This window comes from Anolis carolinensis, chromosome 1, assembly GCF_035594765.1.
Source record: "Anolis carolinensis isolate JA03-04 chromosome 1, rAnoCar3.1.pri, whole genome shotgun sequence".
Lineage (NCBI taxonomy): Eukaryota > Metazoa > Chordata > Lepidosauria > Squamata > Dactyloidae > Anolis > Anolis carolinensis.
In genome coordinates, this window is record NC_085841.1 from 76,221,152 (window position 1) to 76,247,389 (window position 26,238).

At 39.5% G+C, this 26,238-nt stretch overlaps 1 protein-coding gene across 1 annotated transcript in view; it reads right to left on the minus strand.

Annotated features, from left to right (window-relative positions):
* akap12 (A-kinase anchoring protein 12) overlaps positions 1–26,238 on the minus strand; it is a 102,090-nt gene that overhangs the window by 41,226 nt on the left and 34,626 nt on the right. The window contains exon 2 of the mRNA XM_003224686.4: positions 13,068–13,185. Within this exon, the coding sequence (XP_003224734.2) occupies positions 13,068–13,185 (118 nt within the window). The remainder of the gene's footprint in view (positions 1–13,067; positions 13,186–26,238) is intronic.

Below are 26,238 nucleotides of genomic sequence, written 5' to 3' on the forward strand. Positions count from 1 at the left end.
TGTGTAGCATAGGAAGTGAGACATTATCACTTTGATATTACTACCTGCTAGGATTTGATCAGAAAAGTGTACAGGAGTAAGGAAAACAAATACACATGGACTCTGTCAGTGTGGACATATAATATGCAGAATATGTATTTCATCTTCTTATGAATGGAATAAATGCAAGTATGATCCTAAACAGGCTGATTTCATACTTTATACGCTCCCTCATTATATTTGAAAGCTTGTCCACATTAATCATGCTCAGATGCTGAATGATTCATGCAATTACAATTGCACAAGGGGCAAAGTAGAGCCATCCTGTCTCTGCTGGCTCCAGCCCCGTTGGTATCTGAAGGAATAGTCTCTCAGACACAGTAAGCTTCCTCTATGATTCAGAATGCTGGTCACACAGGGTTGAACGTAACAGTTTGGAAAAAATAGGTTTTTACAATTTCCAAAAACCCTTCAGGTGTCCATGGTGGCTTTGGTGGACTAGGATTTGGAGCTGCAATGCAATGCAAAAAATCTAAATGACTCAAGCTCTGTTTCAAATCCCACATAGAGAGCAAGTTTTCTTCCTCCCCAGCTAAACAATAGATGCAACTGAGGACCCTTCCAGAAATGACTAATTCCTGGATTTAGTCCCCAACCCAAACTCAAACCCTAAGCTTTCGGGGGGGGGGGGTGGCTACATGCTCTCCCAGCCCCTCATTTAGCCCCTAAACTGACCTAAGAATCTCCTCCCCCCCCCCCCCCGCAACCTCCCTATGCATCATTTTGATGCGCCAGGAGCTCTGGACAGAGGGGCCGGAGTATGCAGCCAGGCCCCTTAGGCAAGTTATGAGGCTAAATGGGAATTGGGAGGGGAGGGTGGGGGCACCATCTCGCTCCCACAGGCTCCAGGAGCCCAACGAAACATGATCACTGTGGGGATTGACCCTGGGATTATGGTTTCATGTAACTATACTTTTGGTGAGAATTGATTTAAGCAGAAAAATGAGAGAAGACAGTATTGTATAACATAATATATTATATAATATGGACTTGTATGAATTAGAAAATCAAGTCTAGGGCCATAGTGAAGAGGATTCACATGCCCCTACTGCTGCAGCCCCAAGGAAGGAACCCCCCTATGCAAGCTGCTATTAGCTTCAGAAAGAATGATTGCCTCATAAAATGAATAGTCGTTTGGGTGAAATATCAGGAACAGAAAGGATTAAACCTCCTTCTTGCACATCAAGATTCTTGACAACAATCTCTCATGACTTTTTTTAAAGAGAAAACAAACCAAATATAATATCTGTATTCATAAATGTAATTTTGTGTCTAATTTGGCCCTGAAAAAGTGAATTCACAATACATGTTCCCAGTACTCCTCAGCAGCTCCATATTATAGGAGAAGATTAGTTAGTACAGACTGAGCATCTTTTATTTGGAATTCCCCAAATATTCCAAAATCCAAAATCATTTACATGGATGGCTAAGATAGTGACATCCTTGCTTTCTGATGGTTCAACATACAGAGATTGTTTCATGGACACATTTATGAAAATACTGTATAAAATTACCTTTATATAGGGTGTGTATGAAATATAAATGAATTTCTTGTTTAGACTTAAACCCATTTTCAAAATATCTCATTATATAGGTAATCTGAAATCCCCCCCCCCCCCCCCCAATTCAGACAAGTTCTAGTTCCAAGCATTTTGGATAAGGGCTACTCAAACCTTTTAATGACAATCAAAGCAATGTTTCAGTGAGTCTGTCTACCATTTCTGTTATTTCAGCTGTAGAATTTCTTGGGGTAACTTGAAATCCACTGTTATAAATGATGATGATGATGATGATGATGATGATGATGATGATGATGATAACTGCTTTGAGTCCCATTCGTGCAAGAAAAGCAGGATCAAATCATCATCATCATCATCATCATCATCATCATCAGAAATAGGACCTGCAATAAAATGTTGCACTGTGTGGTGCTCTTGTTCAGGGTCTGCCTCCAGGATAATCCATTCCATTTGCTATCTCCAACCAGTATTTTCAGTTTTCTAGCTCACCAATCACATAGCATACTTTGGTCGCTCAATATGTTCAGTTCTAGCTGAACTATTTAGGGAGACAAGCTACCTTCTATTGTACTTTTTGTGCTCTTGTTTCTAATTGTATCTCTGGAATATCTGGATTTTCTTCTAACCTGTTGATACATTTCTCTTGTGCATAGATGGTGCTGTTCAGCTACATAAAGAGCCAAACTCAAGGGAAAGAATTTACTATTAGTTGATATTAAATCATGGGAATGAAGCAAATCTATCTTCTCAACTACAAATGTTCCTGAAGGAAAACTCTGGCATTCTTCTTGACAAGAGCAGTTCAACAGAACCACAGACAGTGGCCTTTTTCACACTCAGATTTTACAATGGAAAAACAATTAAATGCCATAGTGAAAGAGGGAAAAAGGTTTACACAGAAGTCAGCAAACTCCCATTTGTCTCTAGGTTTAATTCTGTATTTTGCCCCTCTTCAAAATAACTCAATGATAATCCAATTAAGGACTGGTTGTGATTAGGTTGTTGGCATTCTTTCACTTTGTGTTTGGGCATGGCCTGCTTGGAATGTCCCCAGAAACCTTTGTTGATTTCTGATATGGCCTGTCCACAGAACTACCTATTAATTCTGGCACTAATTTTCCCCACCCAAGGATTCCTGGATGAAACACAAAAGGGACTACAGCAGGCCTACACAACTTGGCAAATATATTTTTAAAAAACTTCTGCAGGCCACTTCTTTGCCATCCCTCCCTCCCTTCCTAACCAAGAAGGCAGGCATGCAAAGGACCAACCAGTGAAAGGAAAGCCCTGCCCCTTCCACAGGCTTTAGGGAAGCCTTTTATGGGCCAGATCTGACCTGTGTGCCATATGTTATGCAGGCCTGGACTACAGTGTACCACAATGCTTCACTAGGCTTTTTTAAAATCATGTCAGAAGTGAATTGAGGCAAGTCGCTTCTGGTGTGAGAGAATCAGCCATCTTCAAAGACGTTGCCTAGGGGATGCCCAGACATGTTACCATCCCGTGAGGGGCTTCTCTCATTTCCCCGCATGAGAAGCTACGGCTGACAGATAGGAGCTCCCCCCATCTCATGGATTTGAACCACCAACCTTCAAGTCAGCAGTTCAGCCAGCACAAGGGTTTAACCCATTGCACCACTGGGCTGCAACCAAATATGGGAAAGAGTAGAAGACCTACCAGCTGCTATTGTAGAAAGACAAAAGCAGCATTACTTTACTACTATCGAAGTAAAAGTGCAAGACATACATTTGTAATCCTAGTAGCACAACACACACACAGAGAAAACACTTCTGAAGTGGATATAGAGAACAATGTAAGGGGAAAACATGACTAGAATTTTTGTTTCTTTGGAAACCAATGTTGGAAATCAGAGACACGTTGAAGGGATCATAAGCCAGAAAATAGTAAACTTCTGCCCATTTGGCTTTGCCTCTGCATATGCCCCTCCCTTCCTGTGAGCTGGTGCCTTTCTCCAGAAAGTTCCAAGACCAAAAGTTAGCTTGAAATCAAGTGAGGTCACAGGTATCACTTATGCCAAGACCCTCAACCATTGGTCAATTTTAGATAAGCCAAGGTATATATTCTTTGTTTGCTACGACATGCTTTGTGACGGCCATTTGCATGATACAGACCTTTAAGGTGTGTACGGCTGTTTGCCTTATCATAGCAGTGATAACAATAAACTTTGCTTTTTGCATCTCTCACGAGACTGGGTTTTCTGCCTGATTTCCCTCTTGAGCCAGGACCCTTTGAAGGTAATTGTCTTACAACGTAACTGATCTTAAGAAATCAAATTTACTCATAAGAAAAAATACAGAAGGCACATGCCTCGAGATACATGCATATTCCTGAGAGCACCCAGAAAAATCATTTTTCTGTTCAGACTCACTTTTGACATCTTAAAGTCTGATATAAAGCAGATGCATCCAGTGGTAAAACAGAAATATATCCAGCTAATCTCAAGATAAAGAGAGTCCATATCTTATAGAGATTTTTCACAAGAATGGGACCAACCTTTCTGCAGAAAAAAAAATGATAAGTGGCCCTTTGACTCATCAGCAAACCTCCTCTTGTATTTCAGAAATATTGCAAGTCTGGAATGCTAAAGAATTTACTTGGTTTACATAAAGAAAATGGCAGCTACACACATTTCCCTGTGATCATTCCCCCTCTGTAAATACATATGTATGTGAGATTTATATGTGAGTTAGTATTCGTAGTAGTAGTAGTATCTACATCAGGCACAGGCAAACCATGGCTCTCTACATGTTTTTGACTTCAACTTCCAGAAATCCCAGCCAGCTTACCAGCTGTTAGGAATTGTGGGAGTTGAAGTCAAAAACACTTGGAGGCCTGAAGTTTGCCCATGCCTTGATCTACATGGTGTGAATAAAAATGATAGAGAAAATTAGGCTCTCCAATATAAATTATAAACCAGAGTGTACCTGCACAGAGGAATTAATGCAGTTTGACACCACTTTAACAATGATGGCTCAATGCTATGGAATCCCGAGAGTTGTTTTACAAGGCTTTTAGCCTTTTCTGCCAATAGTGTTGGTGCCTTACCAAACTATTGCTTCCATGGTTCCTTAACATTGAGCCATACCAGTTAAAGTGCTGTCAAACTGTATGAATACTACCATGTAGATGAGCCCCTAGAGATATTTTGGTTGGTTTTAATTAATAATTTGATGCTGAATACACTTCCCATGTATCAAACACTTGGCAATAATTGCACCCTCCCCCATCTGATTACAAAGGAAATAACTATTCTCTGGAAACATATCTGTTGAATCTGGCAGCCGAGTAGATACTTCTCGCTCATACACAACATTTTAAACACCATGTTGGACTAATTCCACTGTGATATCAGCTTTGGCTCCCAGAAATTATAAGAGATTCAATTGCTTCCTGTATCAGCATCATCACATTCACTCCAAGTTGGATATTGTATCCCAGGTAGTTGGAGTCCAACTATCTAATGCTCCTTCCAAAGAGAGATCTCTAAGCATCATCAATCAAAAGACATTATGCAAGAACTATGTCTTTTTTTTATAAATGATAAAAGATGGAAGAAATGCTGTGAAAATGTGGAAGGATTATATTTTCCAGAAATGTGTCTAGACATCCTGTCCTAACTTCTCAACTTCTCCTAATGACTGAAGGGCAATTTCATAATAAAGGCCACATTTGACTCATGCTAGGTGTGATGCTGTCAATTCTTGATCCCAAAAAGGATGAAGTGCAGATTTTATTGCCATCATTCTTCTTGCTATACAAACAGAGCACTATGTGTCCATCTTCAGAACTCTTTTTTGTTCCAAGCTTCACAAAGAACAACTTTAATGATCCAATACTTAAGCAATAGGCCTGCAGACTGCACAGAAGGCAGCACTGCAGCCATACCACTGAACTCATTCAGTTCCAGCATATGACTAAAAATAGGAAGAAAGAATAATAACTCCTCTGACTACCATTGGTACCTTATTCAACTACTAATCTGAAAAGGCTTCTGTGGGCTGTTTGTACAGTACACATCGTTTAAGGTATTGTGTCCTAGAGCAACCTTCTCCATTTCACTGACCTCCAAATAATAGACTCCCCCCCCTCCAAAAAGCCCCTTCAACACCATTCAGTAGTGTCTAAGAGTAATACAATTACCAATCCCTGTCTTCTACTACCAGCTGATATTCCTACAACATTACTGGCAAATGCTAGAACTAGCAAGTTATATTACAGAGCAGAGAATGTTGTTTTTATACAGCTATTTTGGCTATAGTAGCACTTGACAGAGAGATTGCCAAGATATGTCAACATCACTGTTTGGGCCATAGATCCTCCCACTAGTATGCACAGCAGACATTACACATCGAGGAGAGAAGGAATGGCCACATTGTCAGGCCACAACTATATATACATACATCAGTTAGTAAGGTCTCTGGCAAAGGAGATTCATTGCACAAAGTCATTCTATGCCTATCCAAACCCCTTTCAAATTTCTTTGTCTAACTGGAATCATTTTAAAGCAACATCAGCATTTGGAAGATTGTGAAGGAGGACTGAAGGTCCAATAAGCTTTGAACTGGGAAGATTTTTATCAATTATGCAATCAAATTAATGTGAAAAAAATCGACTTTCCTTTTTTTTCATTTCAGGAGCGACTTGAGAAATTGCAAGTCGCTTCTGGTGTGAAAGAATTGGCTGTCTGCAAGGACGTTGCCCAGGGGAAACCCAGATGTTTTGATGTTTTTACCATCCTTGTGGGAGGCTTCTCCCATGCCCCTACATGGAGCTGGAGCTGACAGAGGGAGCTTATCCACGCTCTCCTCAGGTTGGATTCGATCCAGCAACCTTCAGGTCAGCAACGCAACCTTCAAGTCATCAGTCCTGCCAGCACAAGGGTTTATTTAACGCACTGCACCACCAGGGGCTCCCTATCTACTTTGCTAATGGACTAAATGGAAACTAAAAAACCCCCCGAAAATGCATTCAAGCACGTATTGCTAGTGTAAAGACATGTAAGCCTCTGGGACCTTCCCCCGAGCTGTTTATTTAGGATTATTGTGCTCTCGGTACTTGGGCCTTGTTGTGTTTGTGCAGCCCTCCGTTTAGCCTTTTGGCGGTTCCCTGTGGTCGTGGGTAATATAGTGTTCACCAGGCTGTTGTTCCCCTCCTCCAGTGGATCTAGTTTAAAGTGCGCCTGATGAGGTTTGTGAGTCTGTGCGCAAAAAGATGCTTTCCTACTTGTGTGAGATGCACCCCATCACTTGCCAGTAGGCCATCCTCCTGGAAGAGTAGGCCATGGTCAAGGAAGCTCTCTTTCAATACAACAGTCACACAACAGTCAGACTTTGACCACAGGAGCCAAGCCCACACTCAGTTTCCAATCTTAGCCAAATCTTAGCCTTAGCCAATTGTCTTTTATACATATTTCAACCAGCCATAGCTTCTTTACCACCAAACCCAAAATTTAAGTCTGTAAGGCATAGGTTTCAAATGGCTGGCCTTTTGAATACCCAAGAAAGGTGCTTTAAGAGCAAGGTTTCTTAAACTTCTTCCTCTCCTGACCCTGCTCTGCCAGAAAAGAACTGCCTGATCCCAGGTATATAGGTATGTAAAACTGACATACAATGCAACCATTTGCTGATAATAAATCGTAAATAAATTTTAAAACAATTCTTTGGTATGATAAAATTTTATTATTTATGAAAAATTAAAGCCAATTTGCAACAAGATGGATGTGCTTGTTTATTTTTACATAAAAAACAAAATCTTGGCTCAATATTTAATACTGCAGGACATATTATCTTCAAAATGTTTCATGCTTCAAGTGGCTGTCTTTTTTTCTCCAGAATTAGGGGGCTGCAATAGAGTGGCTTTGAGGTCCGTACCTCCAACTTCAGGTTGTAGAACCTGAAATGGACCCATATTCACCTATCTTCAGAGGTGGAAATATCGAAGGAAATATATTCCAGTGTCAAATAGCTGTAATTGTCAGGATGTATTTCCTAATGTTTAGGTGGAATCTCTTTTCCTGCAATTTGAACCCACTTTTCCATGTTTTAGTCTCTGGAGTAGCAGAAAACAAGCTTTTGCATTTGCAAGGCTTGCTAAAAAATACAGGGAATGTGTATGCCAATTAGAGTTGCTGGTAAGGAAAAGAGTGGTGGGGAAAGCAAAGAAAGGTAAGCAGAAGGGATGGTGGAAGACAAGCTTCCCTTGGCTAGCATGCTTCTTGGTTCCCATCTCTGCTTCGTGTGCCTGCTTTTGTTTTAGAGAAATTGTGTTTTTTTTTTAAAAACAGTTGAAAACTCCTACTTCTCTGAACATACCCATTATAGAAGCCTGGAAACGGAGCTATAACTCCCAGTCCTCCCCCCCCCCCCCCCACACACACACACCAGTACATTATAATAGCCTGGAAACAGAGTTACAACTCCTATTTCTCTTAACACACACATCTCAATGGCTCCTGCTTCACCAGCAAATCCAGGCAGAGGCAGAGTTAAGGACTGGGCAAGGGACATGATATCACCATCTTCAGGGGGAGCTCTGCCTCTGCTGATAGTCCACAGGCAAACTAGCAGTGGTCAACCAAACTCTTATTCCTTAAGACAGCTGGCAGAAACTCCCCAGGCTGCAGAGAAGCTCTTTGCCGCTGCATCTGGTTCACAGGCTGTATGTTGTGGAAGCCTGATTATAAGGCCCCTCCTACACTGCCATATAATCCAGATTATCAAAGCAGATAATCTTCATTATCTGATTTGAATTGGATTATATGAGTTTACATTGCCATATAATCCGGTTCAAAGCAGATAATCTACATTTTATATGGCATTCTAGAAGGGGACTAAGTCTTGCTTTCTCAGCTATCCAAGCATATTAGAAAGCTTAGATCTATAAGTTTGGTCACAAAATGGAATCCATAAGAAAATCTGAAGCAGGCAAAATTAAAAAATAGTTCCCAGATGCATTTGGGGAAAGTCTTTCAAATAGCCTCCAGAAGGTCCACAATGTTTTTGGTTATTTGTGCAAGTAGGTTGTTTAGCTTCACTTTTTATGTGTTGCATCAAAAATTGCTAGAACATGTTGAACTACACTTACTTTTTGTGGTGTGGGAATCTATCACTATTCTTTCTATATTATTTCTTGCTTCTGGTATTAATTTTTCTGTTGAAGAACTAATACCCAGAAGCACATCTACTTTGTTAAATTGGGGTTTACCTGTTTAGCCAAACTGAAATGGTGTATACAGAGCTGCCTGCTTAGTTAGGAACTAAGACTGGAGAAGCTAAAGTTGGAATGCTTGGTTAGTGTCTTAAATCCCTTGCTAGTGGGATTACAGTTAAATATTTGAGGTTTGTAACCAAACAATCCATGAAAAGAATAAGTCTAGAATATAAACACTGTATCATCCCTTGCATTCCCCAATCAAACGGAAATACTTTGCTTAAAGCTGCCTTAATCAGTCGGACAAAACTGGCTTCAATTCAAGTACTTCAGCTTAGCTTGAATCATGGATGAAGCTGCCAAGCATTCTTCTCCTTCTTGCATCACATTTAAAAGCTGAAATCAAATTGGGTTTGCTTACCATAAACAATTTATTGATTATCCTAAATGTAGAATATAAATAAAAGACACAATTGTTATGTTTATTTTGAATATATTATTCCATAGACTTCCTTTTTCTGTGCATAAGAAGAAAAGTAACATCATAAATGAGCCTACAACTGAAAAAGCTCAAAGTAATATAACAGATAATGTGGTTTAGTGGTGTGGGCATTGGACTAGGGCAATGGGAGAATAGGGTTGGAATCCCCGCTCAGCCATGTAAACCTACTGGGTGACCTTGGGCATGTCACACACTCTCAGCTTAGAGGAAGGCAAAGGCAAATTTCTGTGCACAAATTCTGCCAAGAAAACCTGATAATAGGATTGCCTTAGAGTCATCATAATGCAGAAAAATGACTTGAAGGCATACAACAAGGTCGTGAACAGGTTTCTGAAATTATGTCTTTGCTCAAAATGTTTTCAACTACTATGTCCATCATAACTAAACAGTGAGGATGCTGGCGCTGATATGATTCACCACCCAAAACATCTGGATGGTGGCAGGTTGTAGAAGGCTGCTTTCATAAATCATCAACTTAGAAGCCTGCTGGCTGATCAGCTGAAATCAATATGTGAAATTTGATTCCCAGCCCACTTTCCATCCATGCTGTACCCTTAGAATTGACAAATCGATTCAGCTAACTTGACTGTAATACAGAGTTAGAAGAGATGAAGGAAATTCACTGAGGGATTCTTAGTACTAGTTTCTAAAAGGAGATCAAGTAAAATTTATTCTGAATTATGCAGCCTTCAGATTTATGCCTTTTAAAAGTGTTCCTGGACAAGTCCTTGCAAAATAGACAAGATGATGAATGGATATGTAAAGGTCTTTAGCCCAAAAGGAGAAGCAGGTGTGCTTTGGCAGAAAATGGTTATAACATTCAAAGGTTGTTAGCTTTCCCTTTAGCTTGCATTTGGCATATCCAAGCCAATGCAAAAGCTTCAAAATATTAACATAATTCTTACGAAAATCTTAAAGCTATTTTGCCTTCTTGACAGTATTTATTTGTCAGCCTTAGGAAGCCACATTACATCACTGAAAACAATGCCTAAATTCTATCTGAACAAATGTGCTGACAGTTTCCATTGCAGAATCAATGTCTTGCCAAAGGCTCTGGCTCTCCCTGTCATAAGACACAAATGATTTCCATCGAGTTCAGTGAAGTTGTGTTTCTCTCAAGCACTGTATAATTAATGAATAGTAGATTCAAGGAACAGAAGGTCCATGCTTGCATTCTACAATTTATTTATTCATATTAGATTTATATACTATTTTTCAAAAACCCAGAGAGTAGTTTCTAAGTAAATCTACAAAAAATACACACACAAGTAGAATTATATCAAAATTCCAAGTTAATCAAATCCAGTTAACAAATAATAATAATTACATACCCTAAACTTAAAACAAATGAAAGACCCAAAGGTCTCCTGAACTATTTTAACAAAAGGAATCAAAACTCTAAGTGAAGTGATAGTCCTTAAGTAACTGGTAAAAATGACTTGCTGAAGATGCCTAATAACCTCCTTAGATAGCAAATTCTGTTAGGAAAGTACTGAAGTCAAAAGTCCCCTGCTTATATAAACAAGCTGCAATTATCATTGAAAGGACAACAAGCAGGGTCTCATCCTACCCAAGATCTCAAAAGCCAAACAAATACTTTCTAGAAGAAGTGCTCTAAAATACTTGAGCCCTATGCCACTCAAAGCTTGTAAGTTAACAAGAAAAACTTGAGGTCATTTGAAAAGTGAGCACGCATTCAGTTCTCTGATGAGCAACCATGAAATAGCAAGACTAGACAAGAACATCTTCAAGGCCACTTTATTTGACTTTGAATCTATTTAATTGAGTTGTGCATATGGGTGAACAGAGGAAGAGGGAGCAACCTGATGTGGATCTAGCTAAGGTCAGGTATCAACCTGTGACCACGTCCTCAGCTTTCCCTTGAGTGAAACACCTTACCCCCAAGATTAACCCAATGCCACAGGTTACTCAGCCCGGTTCTTAATCAACACTGCACTTAGCCAATTGTCAGAGTCCCTGAGATACAGTATAGAATGGGCAAAAAACAAAACCCATATAAAGTTGTGGGGGAGTGGGGAGAGAATTCCTACCTATCTCCAAAGCAACCAGTAAAGCTTACACTGCACTGAGGACAGGAGGATAGGTCACTTGTAAAAAAATATTCATATGGAGGCAGACTGACCTTACATAACCTATGGCTCTATCCAGGGTCATAGCCAGAAAAAATGGAGGGGGGGGGGAACTTTTTTTTAGTGAATCATGAAAAGTAGTTCCAAAACGCAAAATAATTTAGAAATCAGGCTCAAACGATAAACTTAGTGGGCACTCAAGACAGATAAACTTCAGTGGACACTCATGGGGATATGGTTAATCAGTTAAAATTCATGAGTAAACCAGTTTTAAAAAAACTGTAAAATTAGGGGTAATCCCTAATCCCCCCCCGCCCCCCGGGCTACAGCCCTGGCTCTACCCTCTATGCCAAGATTCAGCTTGTCATGCCAAACTACTTTACCTTTGGTCTTTATCTACAGAGGCCATTAAATCGCCCTCTCACTCACAACATTGTTCACCATGCAGCCTCAGGAATGTATTCAATGAAGAATCAGCTCTACGTAATAACCAAACGATTGGACAATTTGAAACTTCAAAATTTTCAACAAGAACAGTCCAGTCCACACAGATTATATTTTTAATATTTCAGAATCCAAGATGCAAGGTTATTAAGACACTGAGGTTCCGAAAAAATTGGTCCAAGAAGGCCCATAGCTAACAAACCAACTGTAGATGGCAGTAAGTACTCCTAGAGTCACTCAGGGTGCATCTACATCATAGAAGCTTTTTATTATGCTACTGCTTTAACTGCAGTGGCTCAATGCCATGGAATTATAGAATTTGTAAAGCTTTAAGGTCTTCCGTTCTCTCTACAAAATAATGCTAGTACCTCACCAAACTACAACTTCCATGATCCCATAGCATTGAGCCATGGCTGTTGAGGTGGTGGCAAACTGCATTAATTTTACAGTGTAGACGCACACTCAGTCACTTGGACCTCCAATGACAAAAATGGTCATGGGAATATCCCAGCCATGTTCATCCAGAATTAATCATGTTCTTACTTCTCCGACATAGGGAAATGCTGACATATTCTTTTGAGATTCAGTCTGCATTTACTGGCCTTTATTACTCATGCTGTAAAACATAAGGAATGTACAAGAAGTACAGAAAGATGACTAGATGAGGCTATAGGAGGAGTGTCTGCACTCCTATACCCTACAAAGACCTTGTCATACAGGCCATCGGAATTACCACAGATAGTGGTAAATCCAGCAGTGCCCATCAGGAGAGCATAGAGAATCCATCGCCCATGCTCCGCACTGCCCAACTCACCAATAATCCCATTCCATGAGGGGAAGTGTCAGCTGCCCAGCTTTCCCTCATTGTTCCCACCATGGCATACACTGGTTCCACAACAGTTTAGTGATGGAGCCCTGCTAGAAGTAGCATTACATCATAGGATGGGAGCTGGCATGCTTCGTGCCTAAACTATTGCTGAACCAGCATATGCTGCTGAAAAAAGCCCCATCTGATGAGATCATAAGACTTATTTGTATTGTCTGCATAAGCACTTACAGGGGAAGGCATGAAACACACATTCCTGTTGAGTATTCTGAACATTTTCATTACCTCTACAAATCATTTGCAGGTTTGGTTAATTATTTCGGAAGTAAATCTCCAAATAAAAATCTCAGGTTCAACAATTTAAATAATAAACAGAGTGTATACATAGTATAGGAAGATGGTTGACAGCTCAACTTCCTCTTTGTCTTTTTCACAGTTCTAAGTAATGTTTCCTGTTGTTGTACATATCTCCTTACCATCTGTTATGATGACTTCTGCCTGCTGTCCATTCAGCTCATCTGGCTTGAGGCTGAGGTCCACTTGCTCTTCTGCAATGCTATTTAGACTGGATATCTGCCCATTCTTCTGTAAAGCCTGTATTGAAAAAAAGGGGAAAGGGGGGAGAAACAATTATTTCAATAACATCAAGATTTCAGCTACAAATCATTTGCAGGTTTGGTGGTCAAGGCAAATGCAAGGGAAGAGGGGAATACAAACCACATACAAAAAGTAACTGGGCCCAATTTTATTGGTAATAGCTATTGAAGCTCTGATACAGAACATGGATTTAGGCCTATACGACTCACCTGCCATCCTCTGAAGTCCCTCACTGAGCATGCTTGCTAAAGGAATCCATGGGATGGTAGGACATAGGGCACACGTGTCAAATGCAAGACCCGAAGGCCCAATCTAGCCTGCCACATCATTTCATGTGGCCCACAATGCTTTCAATGCCAGGGCAACACAGTTATATTTATACAGACTTACAATTACTACTGGACCTTTGAGGGAAACTATAAGGCTGATGTGGCCCTAGGTCAAAATAGGTTTACACCTTAATACAGAGTTTGGCATGGGCATCAGTAACTGCATGATTTTTTTTCTGCCATCTGGTACTGAAGCAGGTTCATACGGGGTGGGTTTGCTCTGAACAGCCTTCAACCCCATATTTCCTCAATGAAATCCCCAAAATGGGGAAATGCACATGTAAGTCCCATCTTTCCCTTTTCTATTTCTTAAAGCTCAGGTCCAGTTCAAAAACCACCTTACAAAATGTTGTGAGAAGTATAAAACAGGAACAAAATGGTAGATGGCAGCAAAAATATCAATCAGAATATCCAGGAAGTAGGACAATCTATATTTTCATTCCGATTCAAGGAAAGGAGGGTTGGAAAAGCCAGAATGGTATGTCAGTTGCCTCACTGCATTAGTATCTCTGAGTTTCTAATTCTATGTTCCATTCACAATAATTGCCTCATTTCTCAGGAAATGTTGCAATCTAATTCAATTATATCTAGTTTATCATAGCAGTGTTTGCAGTCCATTTGCAAGTAGTAGTTATTCAGCTCAGTCAGATGTTTGAAAAGTCTTTGGGGACTTTGACAAGAAGTACAGAATGAATTAAGAATATGGGAAGAGGATAGAAACGTCTGCTTGTTTGGAATAACGACTGCATTCATTTGTTGACATATCCCCTCCTACATTGAGAGGACATTACAGTAAAATTTATCCCTGCAAAACCCACCAGGTAAGAATGATAACAAGTTTTTCCAAAACTGAGCTTCATAAAAGAATTAGTGATCTGAACTTTGATCTTCTACATACCAACCAAATATCTGCTCCTAAACTATTGTTTCTTCCAGTCTGATTTTTTTTTAAAGGAAGACATTTTCTATAACAGCATTATAAATGCCATGCTTGAGAGAGGGAGACAACTGTTCATATAATGCCCATTCCCCTTCCAGTTTATGCATCTTTCTGACTTTTATCTGAGGACACTCTGGGATATTTAGATCACTCCTGTTTTTCCACCAAGGGTCATAGTCTGAAATTCTCCCCACTCCTTGAACAAACATCTGCAAAGTCTGTAACTGCCTATTGACTTTTGCAATAGAAACCTGGTCTACCTGAAGAGGCATTTATGGGCAATATTTGCACATATAGTCAAAATGCAACTGCTAGAGATCTCTGAAGAGCAATTGAAATTTAGAGAATGTTAGTACATGCACAAAGGCTGATTAAGATTGAGAGAGAGAGAGAGAGAGAGAGAGAGAGAGATCTCAAACAGAACAGGGACACTGATTATTAAAAACAAGAAGTAATTTATTGAGAGTGTCATCAGAAAATGAGAAGTATGGAATACTATGAGTTTATTCCTTTGCAAAATAAAATAATTGATATACTATTTGTCCTTCCCGTATTAGTAGAACATGCAAATATTGTATATTTTGATTTCCATTATAACTTTCCACATGCACTGACACACGTGAACATTTTTACTTAACACATGCACAATGGAATATATGTATTCATTGTGCCATATCCTTCTTCAAATGGAAATCTGTTTCAATCAGCAGGAACTTCCATAAATGGAAGTAGTGGATTTTCCATTGCCCTTGTTCCATTTCCTCATATACATCTTATCTCTCTCAGTTTTTAGTCTGAAGTAGTATCATTATTCTGACTAAGTTAAAAACAGTTCCCCATTATCCCCTGTTAACCAGGAAGATGTGGCTACATCTTCCTCCAGTCATTCCTAATGACTGTCATTCCCGACATTTTTTGTGCCAGACTCCAGTCCATTCCAAGGATTCCACATACCAGGCCCAAATGCATTAGTGCTAATTTTGCCACATTGTCTTAATCCTTCTGCATTGGTCTTATTCAGGATTCCTAAAATAAGTCAGATCCAGCTGTCTGAACAACTGACTAAACTAAACGACATGCTCAATATTTTTCCACACTGTTAAAACATTTCTGTTGACAGACTATTAGGCACACACCTGCACCAATACCTTTTTAAAAATTCCCCCAGTAGCCACTGTATTGGCTATTTCAATGTAGATTATTTCATCATAGCTTACAGATAGATCACAGTTGTCCCCAACTTTATTTATAACTTTATTTATAATGAAATCTATTAATCATTAGTTGCACACAAACACATACACACTGAATTACAAGGAGCACAGGATGGCATAAACATCCCCTTTTTCACCTGTGAAACCTGAGAGAGCGGGAGTGGTCCAAGACCACAGACTGAGTTTCAGAGTCATGTGAGAGTCTCATTCCTGTTCTTTTCAGTCAAAATATCACAGTCATCCATGGCCTCCATAAGAGGGAGGCTGGCAGGGCCTGGGATAGGGACCCTAGCATGGTGGATCAGCCAGCTACGGTAAGTGAGATGAATAGAAGACAAAAAGCAACTTTATAAAATATTGGCTTCTGTTTTTTCCATCCAACTAAAATTAATTAAAAGGAGTTTCCTACCTGTGATTGATCACCATTCACACTCTTAATTATGCTAATGGACAACACATGCAACAATACTTGTTAGTATATATGAGAAAGATCTGTCAGAAGACTTTCTACATGAAAAATAGTACCAATAGTCGATTAAGGGGCACCAGGGAGTCCATCTTGTTTTATTCAACCATGTGGTACAGAGAGAAGACATTCCTCCATATGGAAAAAAAACAGAAAGTTTATCTTTTCTTTTCAAGCCTTACCTAAGTTGGATGATAGCAGAGTCTGCATTTCTCTCAAGTCAGCAGCAGCATAGAAACACTGTGCCCAGTCAAAGCAAAATTTGTTCCCAGAAATAATATAGCAAAGTGTACTGTTTCACAAAAGTATTATGTTTACACTATTTGTGGATTCATACACGTTTCTGTCCCACCACATGTTCAAACACATGTGATGGGAACTGTGCCGTCGCGCCTGGGGCTATAAACTCTTAGTGAAAGAGGCATGGACGTGACATCTTTCCCCAAGGGATTGCTTCTTGCCCTCCTTTAGGGAAACTGGAACTCCCAAGGACCAAAACACTGTAGTTAACTCAAAAACTGGGTTTATTCTTCACAAAGGGGGTAAAAGAAAATATACATTACAGTCTTTGATTGTTTAAGTCCATGAAGCTTGTCCAGATCCCTCTTTCTCTGGCTGTGAATGCCGGAGCAAACTCAGCCTCAGTCCAATGACCTATGTCTGAAGACAAGAGTCTTCCTCTGTTGCCAAAGGACTGATGTGAAGGCGCTTGAGACTCCTCAACGTTGTTCAGGTTGGCCCTGAACATGAAGTGTGAGTCCCAAGGGTAAGAACCTCAGAATTGGTGCTGAGAGGTAACTTTTGAAGGGCTTTCAGAGCCAAGCCTCTCTTTCACGTCCATCCGATAGAGTGGAATGAAAAGGAGGAAACACAGTCCTACTCCAGGAAGAGGTGGAGCCAAACAGTTTTGCTGAGTGAGCAATGTAACAGGTGCAAACAACATTGATTGACAGATATAAATAACCAATCCAACTACATTTACAGGGTAAGGGCAAAATCAGGCATGATACAACAATTCAAATCTTGAAACTTATAGTTCCAACATATAGATGGCGCCACTCGCGCCGTCACAGGAACACAGACTTTTTGGTGGCTGTTCCCAGACTGTGGAGCCCCATCCCAAGAGAGATTAAGATGGCCCCATCCTTGCTTGACTTTCACAAGTTTTAAATGTAATTTTAATTGTATTTATTATATCTCAACTGCATTTTAACCATACTTCAATACAGTACTATTTTTAAAAAATATATTTCCTTTGCTTTACATTGTGATCAGATTGTGTGGTTGTTAGCTGTCTTGTTAGTTTATTATTATTTCTATCATCATCATCATATATGAAAGAAAGTGATGCTGTACATGTATGCACATGGGCAACTGAATGAGCAGAAAGAAACAGTATGTGATTGCTCTCTTGTTATCAAAAGTAATGAGGGTAATAATGAGTTTTGTGGTGGTATCTGTTATCTACCCAAGAACTAGGTAAAGATGTCAGAGAAATGTATTAATAGGTCATAACATTATCAGAGTGCATTTCCTAATACTTTAGATGACCTTTGAGTGAATGCACAACAACAATCAATGGATTGATACTATGACATTGCCCAGGCAACAGAAACAAACAATTGCCTCAACTTGCTCCAGAAAGAGAAAACTTACAAAATGACCTAAGTCCCCATTGGGGGTTGTTTGAATGTGATTTTACTACTGATTTTAAAAAAATTAATAGTAAATGCCATCTGATAATAAAATTCATCAATATCTTATAGAAACAGTGTATAATGCAACATTTTTCAGGTAAATCAAAAACCCTCAGCAATAAAGAAAAATATCATTGCAAAATTATCTCAATTGTATTAATTAAAATTGGATTTTACATTTCAAAGTTAGGCATTTAAATATCATGTTGACATTTTATTATCTAATCATATTTGTGCTTTGGCCACATAATGAGAAGACAGGAAAGCTTGGAGAAGATAATGATTCTGGGGGAAAAGGAAGGAAAAAGGAAGAGGGGCCAGTGACCAGCTGCCTCTTTTATTTGGCAGGGGCCAGAGGTTTCAGAAACCTTGCTTTTATATCCAAACTATACTAATGTTCTAAGTATAACATTGTGAATGGCCATGCTGAGTTTTAGTTCCAAAAAAAGAAATCTTCTCAAGTTCCAACATGAGTCCCCAGTCGAATGGCCTCTAAGGTTAATCTCAGAGTCCAGGTACAGATCTAACCTACTTAAAGATGTATGAAGAAACGCACCCTTGCTTATTCATACTATTGTAAATGTCCTTCAAATAATAAACGGTTGCCACGTATCTTTCAGAATTCAGGCACACAAGCTGTGTAGTTATAAACAATGAACTAGCAAAAAAGCCAGGTGGGAAGGAAGAGTAGACATATTCACGACAGAAAGGAAGAGCTCAACCTCACTAAGTCATAGGGAACTCAATGTCAGAACAGCTTTTCTTGGAGAATGGCACACACCAGTTTGCTAAATGAATCTATATGTATGGAAAGCTTAGAAATCATTTTCTTGCCAGTAATTCACACCTATTTTCTATGCTCCTGGATTACATCTCAACACCGCTATGACTGAACACAGTTTCTTGGGTTTTTTAAACCAAATTTTCAACTGCAGTCATAATTTACAATGTCATCTGTTATAATAATCTTCCAGGAAATAGAGTACATAATAGATTTAAACTACCATAGGGAGCAGTGAAGTATTTTTAAGAACTCCCAATCTTTTTTTCACTTCAGTTAATTTTGAAGTTTGTTTAAACTAGAGAGAAATTTCCCAACTCAGATACCTCACCAAATGGCTCTTTTTAATGCTACTAATTGTTGACACTTTTTAAACTTTAGCAAAAAAACAACAACAAACAGACAGACATTAGGTTCCTTTGCTGGGAAAGAAGCACTGAAGTTGAAATGGGGTGAACAGAAGAAAGAATAATCCATTTCATTCTCTTCCATTCAACAACTTTCCTATTCCTTTAATTCTTACAACAAAACAACAAGTATAGGTGAGAAGTCAGTAATCTGTGGCATTCATGTGATTACTGATCCTGGCAACCTTCTAGGATGATCACCCTCGATATCACACCTCTCTGTACTGCCATAACTGCAATAGTTCCCTGCTCCATAGCCCAGTTCCCTAATTTTTTAATATTTTTCTCAAAAAATAATTTTGCATTATCTGTGAAGTTTAGTTGTTTAAAAAGATATTTACATTTAATTACTGGAAGAAAGTGTGCAGGACAGGAGGACTGCAGATAATCTCATCCCCTGATGCCACTTGTTCCCTTGTTAACAATTGAGAAAACAGAAATTGTGTATGTGTTTACCTTTAAGTCACCTGGTTTCCCAACCTTTTTTGACCAGGGACCACTTTGACCAGGGACCACTCTTAGAAATTAGTACCAAAAGGATTATGAATCAGTTTTTGGTCAACTTTAGATTCGGTTTGTTTATTTGGGGAGCTGATTCAGAAAACTGCATTGGATAGACCCCATCAGCTCTAGTTTCTGATACAGAACATATGTCATCCAGTAGTTGCCACTGTTGCACCCCTAGGCTGCGAAAGCACCTCAAAACCACACTGGAGCTCCAGAATATAAGCAAGCAAGCTATTTATTGGAGATTATATGCAAGCAATAGCAAATCAAAGTTCAGAGTCAATAAAATGGGTTTGAATCCACAAGAACAAAGTACTTAAAAATCTTAAAGTAAGAGTCTATAAAAGTCACTCAAAGAACACAGTCCAAACTAGATATCAAAGTTAGTCCCAAGAAAGGTATCAAGAATCTACCAAGCAAAATATCAAGGATTAATCCAAGGCATGAGTCAATCTGGAAACACAGGAAGCAAAACTGGAACACAGGAACAAAACTCCAAGTTTAGTCCAAGGTACAGGATCAATGCTGGAACACAAGGCAAGGGTCTTGGCTGGAGTAGAAATCCAAACTGCAAAATTGCTGAAATATCAACTGGATACACAGTAATCCCTAGAAGCAAGAACAAGGCTGGAACCAGAATCAAGGTACAAAGCTGCAGGAAATAACATAGAATTCACAGGGAGTACGAAGCAGAGATCTCTCTCTCTCTTGAATAAGCAAAGTTGCCACCTTTGAATCTTTCAGAGAAAGCAGGCCTTCTAAAGGGAAACTCAAGGTCTCTTCCCATAATAAGCCTGCTCATTATTTCGTTTCAAAAACAATCGGTTGTTGCATCTGAAACACTCCCTTTCTCTCCTCTACTGATTAATCAATCTCTTCCTGTCAAACCCATTAATGTTATCACTTCCACAATACAAACTAGAATGCCCATCTGGCAAAAGAAGGTCCGACCTTGATTCCCTTGAGGAATGAGGTTCAAGCTGCCTGGCTGAAACTATTATGTCTCTGGTCCCAGAAACCACTGGGAAAAATTTTGGCTGCATAGGAACAGGCATCTCAGGCTCTGACAAGCCAGGTTCAGGGACAATCACAGCATTATTTCATGAATTAAACCCTAAATTAAATTTAGATAATCAAAGAAGGCTATGTGGTTGTTACCCATTTCTTCTTGCATTTTTTCATGGAAAGAAATATCCTTCCAAAGCTCTTACCTTGAGCAAATGGGGGGGGGGGGGATGTTAGCCCTTCAAATTTACAGGTTTCACAGATTTGATTACTTGTAGCTAGACCTACACACCCATCCTTTCGCCTGTTCTTCCAATAGACCTATCCAGATTTTAATCCTGACCTCTTCATCCCCCTCCTGTTCCTTTCAATTCGACTTCTCTCAATCTCTTGTCCTTCCAACAGTGCCAGATGGATTTTAAATCCCTTGATTTAAATCCATTGATTTTAAAACCCATTTTAAAATCCCATTCTTTTTCTCCCAGTTGGCTTCATTTCAATCTCAGTCTTGGCTGAAAAGCATTTTAAAAGCTGGCTGACATTGTTGGAGGGACAGGAAATTGAGATCAAAGGGTTGGGAGGACTTCAAAATCTGGCTGGCTCTGTTGATAGTACAGGGGATTTAGGCAGGATGATGGCAAGGAAGAGGAGTGGGGTGAGGAGGTTGATAGGTTGGAAAGGGAAGTTAAAGTCTCACTGTGGTGTCCCGGTGGCTCTGTAGCATGTATATTGGGGGGGGGGGGGGGAGGGGGGCAGGGGTTGCAATATTTGCAGTTATTCCATTTTTTTTTCAGGAGTCTGTTCCAATAATTCCCACAAATGTGGAGGGCTGAAAGTCATGTTACACTAGATATCTGATATTCAGATATTTCTGAAGATAAAACATAACTGGTTGCAGCAAAAAAAGACAAGGATCAATAGAACAATTCAGCCCCTTGTGCCGGTAGTATTGCTAACCAACAAGTTGGCAGTTCGAATCCAGAGAGAGCAGGTGAGCTCTCTCTGTCAGCTCTAGCTCCCCGTGCGGGGACAATGAGAGAAGCCTCCCACAAGGATGGTAAAACACCCGGGCATCCCCTGGGCAACATCCTTGCAGACGGCCAATTCTCTCACACCAGAAGCGACTTGCAGTTTCTCAAGATGCTCCTGACACGAAAAAGAGTAGAACAACACAATAAGGTAAACCCAGATAGGGATGTCCATTTTGTACTGCTACTACATATGATCTTGGAATGCCCCTAATATTTTAACAAATGTAGTTGTGTTGGCATTAGTTGCAAGAACTACATTATCAGTAACAAGTTAATTTGCCATACAACAGTATCCCAAGTGCAAATTATACTGAAATCAATGGGAGTTTTTTTTAATTTAGTGCTAACTAAAATTTAACTACTGCTTCTAAGTTGCACATGTGTTCAGTTCACGAAATGCACATTTTTAAAGAATTACTATCAAAACAATAATAAGCACAAATGTTTTAAAATACTGTATTTTTGTGGCATTAGGCAGCATTTTTCTATGTCTGGCAGTTATGTGAATGTTTACACTGGAATTTAGCAAGCAGGAAGTGAAGCTAGGGATCGCTGGAAAAGTACTAATAAGGAGGTCTCGTAATATATATCCAAGACACTCATAATACTAAGGATATTATTACAACAATATACAATTCACATTTCTGTACTCAAACAAGAAAACCAGTTAATAATTTTAACGTAAACCTTGGTGGTAACAAATCAGACAGTCCTTGTGTTAGAAGGGAATGTTCTGTAATAAGACTTGTCACAGAAAATGTAAACTTATTAATCACTTCATTACCTCCCAGACAGAGCAAGTAGAAGATACAGTTTGCATGTGCATCAGAAAAATATTGCATACCTGAAGGCCAGTAATTTAGTGTCAATTCACACAAAAATATCCACAGATTTACTGAAAGTTACGCCCCTTCTACATTGCCATATAATTCATATTATAAAAGCAGATAATCCACATGATCTGCTTTGAACTGGATTATATCAGTCTACACTGCCATATAATCCAGTTCAAAGCAGATAATCTTATATGGCAGTATAGAAGGGGCCTCAAGTTTCACAGATGAACAACCATAAGATATAGAATGCCAAAGTGAAGACAATAATGAATAGAATCATAGAATCATAGAATCATAGAATAGTAGAGTTGGAAGAGACCACATGGGCCATCTAGTCCAACCCCCTGCTAAGAAGCAGGAAATCGCATTCAAAGCACCCCCGACAGATGGCCATCCAGCCTCTGCTTAAAAGCCTCCAAGGAAGGAGCCTCCACCACAGCCCCGGGGAGAGAGTTCCACTGTCGAACAGCTCTCACAGTGAGGAAGTTCTTCCTGATGTTCAGGTGGAATCTCCTTTCCTGTAGTTTGAAGCCATTGTTCCGTGTCCTAGTCTGCAGGGCAGCAGAAAACAAGCTTGCTCCCTCTTCCCTATGACTTCCCTTCACATATTTGTACATGGCTATCATGTCTCCTCTCAGCCTTCTCTTCTGCAGGCTAAACATGCCCAGCTCTTTAAGCCGCTCCTCATAGGGCTTGTTCTCCAGACCCTTAATCATTTTAGTCGCCCTCCTCTGGACGCTTTCCAGCTTGTCAACATCTCCCTTCAACTGTGGTGCCCAAAATTGGACACAGTATTCCAGGTGTGGTCTGACCAAGGCAGAATAGAGGGGGAGCATAACTTCCCTGGATCTAGACGCTATTCCCCTATTGATGCAGGCCAGAATCCCATTGGCTTTTTTAGCAGCCGCATCACATTGTTGGCTCATGTTTAACTTGTTGTCCACGAGGACTCCAAGGTCTTTTTCGCACACACTGCTGTCAAGCCAGGCATCCCCCATTCTGTATCTTTGATTTCCATTTTTTCTGCCGAAGTGAAGTATCTTGCATTTGTCCCTGTTGAACTTCATTTTGTTAGTTTCGGCCCATCTCTCTAGTCTGTCAAGATCGTTTTGAATTCTGCTCCTGTCTTCTGGAGTGTTAGCTATCCCTCCCAGTTTTGTGTCGTCTGCAAACTTGATGATCATGCCTTCTAACCCTTCGTCTAAGTCGTTAATAAAGATGTTGAACAGAACCGGGCCCAGGACGGAGCCCTGCGGCACTCCACTTGTCACTTCTTTCCATGATGAAGACGACGCATTGGTGAGCACCCTTTGGGTTCGTTCGCTTAGCCAATTACAGATCCACCTAACCGTAGTTTTGTCTAGCCCACATTTTACTAGTTTGTTTGCCAGAAGGTCGTGGGGGACTTTGTCGAAGGCCTTACTGAAATCCAGGTACGCTACATCCACAGCATTCCCTGTATCGACCCAACTTGTAACTCTATCGAAAAAAGAGATCAGATTAGTCTGGCATGACTAATAGAAAGCCGAAGGCTCATATATTCATATCCATATTGATCATTTGGCCCATAATACTAGACAACAGAAGAAGAATTCCTAGTAGAGGGCTTCACAGCCATCATTTATAATAAAGCAACAGAGCAAAAATATTTTATTTCCCAGCATTACTTGTCACTATGATAATTTTTCTAGAAAGGAGTGAATTCTGGAACATCCAATAATACAGTCCATGAATTCTGACAACCTCTTTCTGAATAAACAGTAAGGACATGGTGATAGTCCTACAGCCAGAGCTCACCAATAGACAGTGGTCAGTGGCTGCTAGCTTGGTCAGTGTCACAGAGAAACTTGTGTTCTGCAAGCAAGTAAGGCTGGCTTGAAGACTACAGACTCCATATCTTGCCTCTATCACTGAAAACTGGGCAAACCACAATCTCTTGTACTCATTCCAACTACATTATGGCAAAGGTGAGCAAAAGACAATTTATATCATATCTTTAGATCTCTATTTGCAGTAGATTGGCACAAGATTGCTGACTGCTTAACTAAAGAAAGGCTGGGGTAACCAGAAGATGTCTTTTGGGGAGGTGAGAAGAAGAGAAGCTGATTTCAGTTACGGCATTCAGTTCAGGTCCTTATTTACAAGAATCCTAGTATGTACTTTTAAGTGTCTATCTTTTATATTTTATTCCTGCTGTTCCAATACTTTATATCTGATGATGTTTCTGTTGTACAGTAGTTAAATTAATTTGGAGGAATCTTAATGCACGTGTCATGAATACTTTTTAAATAAGCAGGAACTACAGAAAAGATATTATAAACTATATAAATATGAATCTCCTTTCAGAAGAAAGATCTATAGGGTTCACTTCAGTTGTCAGAGGCTCTGGCTGCAGCTCTCCTGCTAAATCCTTAGGCTACTGTATGCCCTGGGGAAGCTACCAACAGGAGATTGATCAGAATCCTTTGCCTTAGACCAGGGGTCCTCAAACTTTTAAAGCAGAGGGCCGGTCCACAATCCTTCAGACTGTGGAGGGGCCAAATTATCATTTGGGAAAAAAAAAAATTCTTATGCACACTGCACATGTCTTATTTGTAGTGCAAAAGAACAACAGCAATGAAAAAACAATACAATATTTAAAAATGAAAACAATTGTAACCAACATAAACCTACCAGAAGTGTGGGCCTGCTTCTGGCCAATGAGATAGTCAAGTTAATTAGGATTGTTGTTGTTGTGTGCCTTCAAGTCATTTCAGACTTTGGGCGAACCTAAGTCTAAAATTATTTATTCATTTACTACATTTATTTATTACATTTATATCCTGCCCTTCTCACCCAGAAGGGGACTCAGAGCAGCTGTATATACATACAATATATTATATTATTAGCATAGCACAATATTAGCATTATATATTACTATATTGAACTATACCACTATACTGTAATATTATATGTAATATAAGGTAAAGGTAAAGGTTTCCCCTAACGTTAAGTCCAGTCATGTCTGACTCTGGGGGTTGGTGCTCATCTCCATTTCAAAGCTGAAGAGCCGGCATTGTCCGTAGACACGTCCAAGGTCATGTGGCCGGGATGACTGCATGGAGCGCCGTTACCTTCCTACCGGAGCGGTACCTATTGAACTACTCACATTGGCATGTTTTTGAAATTATATGTAATATATAACATATAATTAATATTATTATATGGTATTATTATTAGTATTATATTGTATAACATTATAATATTATCAATATTATATGTATATGCAATGTATTATTTAAGATGATATAAAATATCATATTATAAAACTGAGGGCAGGGGCCAGGTAAATGACCTTGGAGGGCCCCCGGGCCTTAGTTTGGGGACCCCTGCCTTAGACAATGAAACCAGCTATTGTTCAAACCTAATCTAGGGGGCATTTAAATAATTATTTAAATATAATTATTATAATTATAATATAATTATAATTTTGTTATAATTATATGTGTGTCCCCATCTACACTAGCGACCATACAATACAGTTTTTTAATGCAGTTTAACTGAATGAGTCTACACTGCCAGATAATGCAGTTCAGTGCAGTTAAACGTAGTCACTATATGTGTTCAGGTTAAAGTAGTTCTGCAAATGACATGGTTTGATAACATATGCACCATGAAGATACCAGCAAGTCCAAAGCACCTATATATCTTGGCAGTCTTGCTTTTCTCTCAAAAAGAAAGAAAAACAGCTTTGAAATAATTGTCATGACTATCAAAAATACACTAAACAATCTAGCAAAACATAATGATTAGAATTCTGAAGGGTAATACAAGACTTTTCTCCTTCACTTTACATTT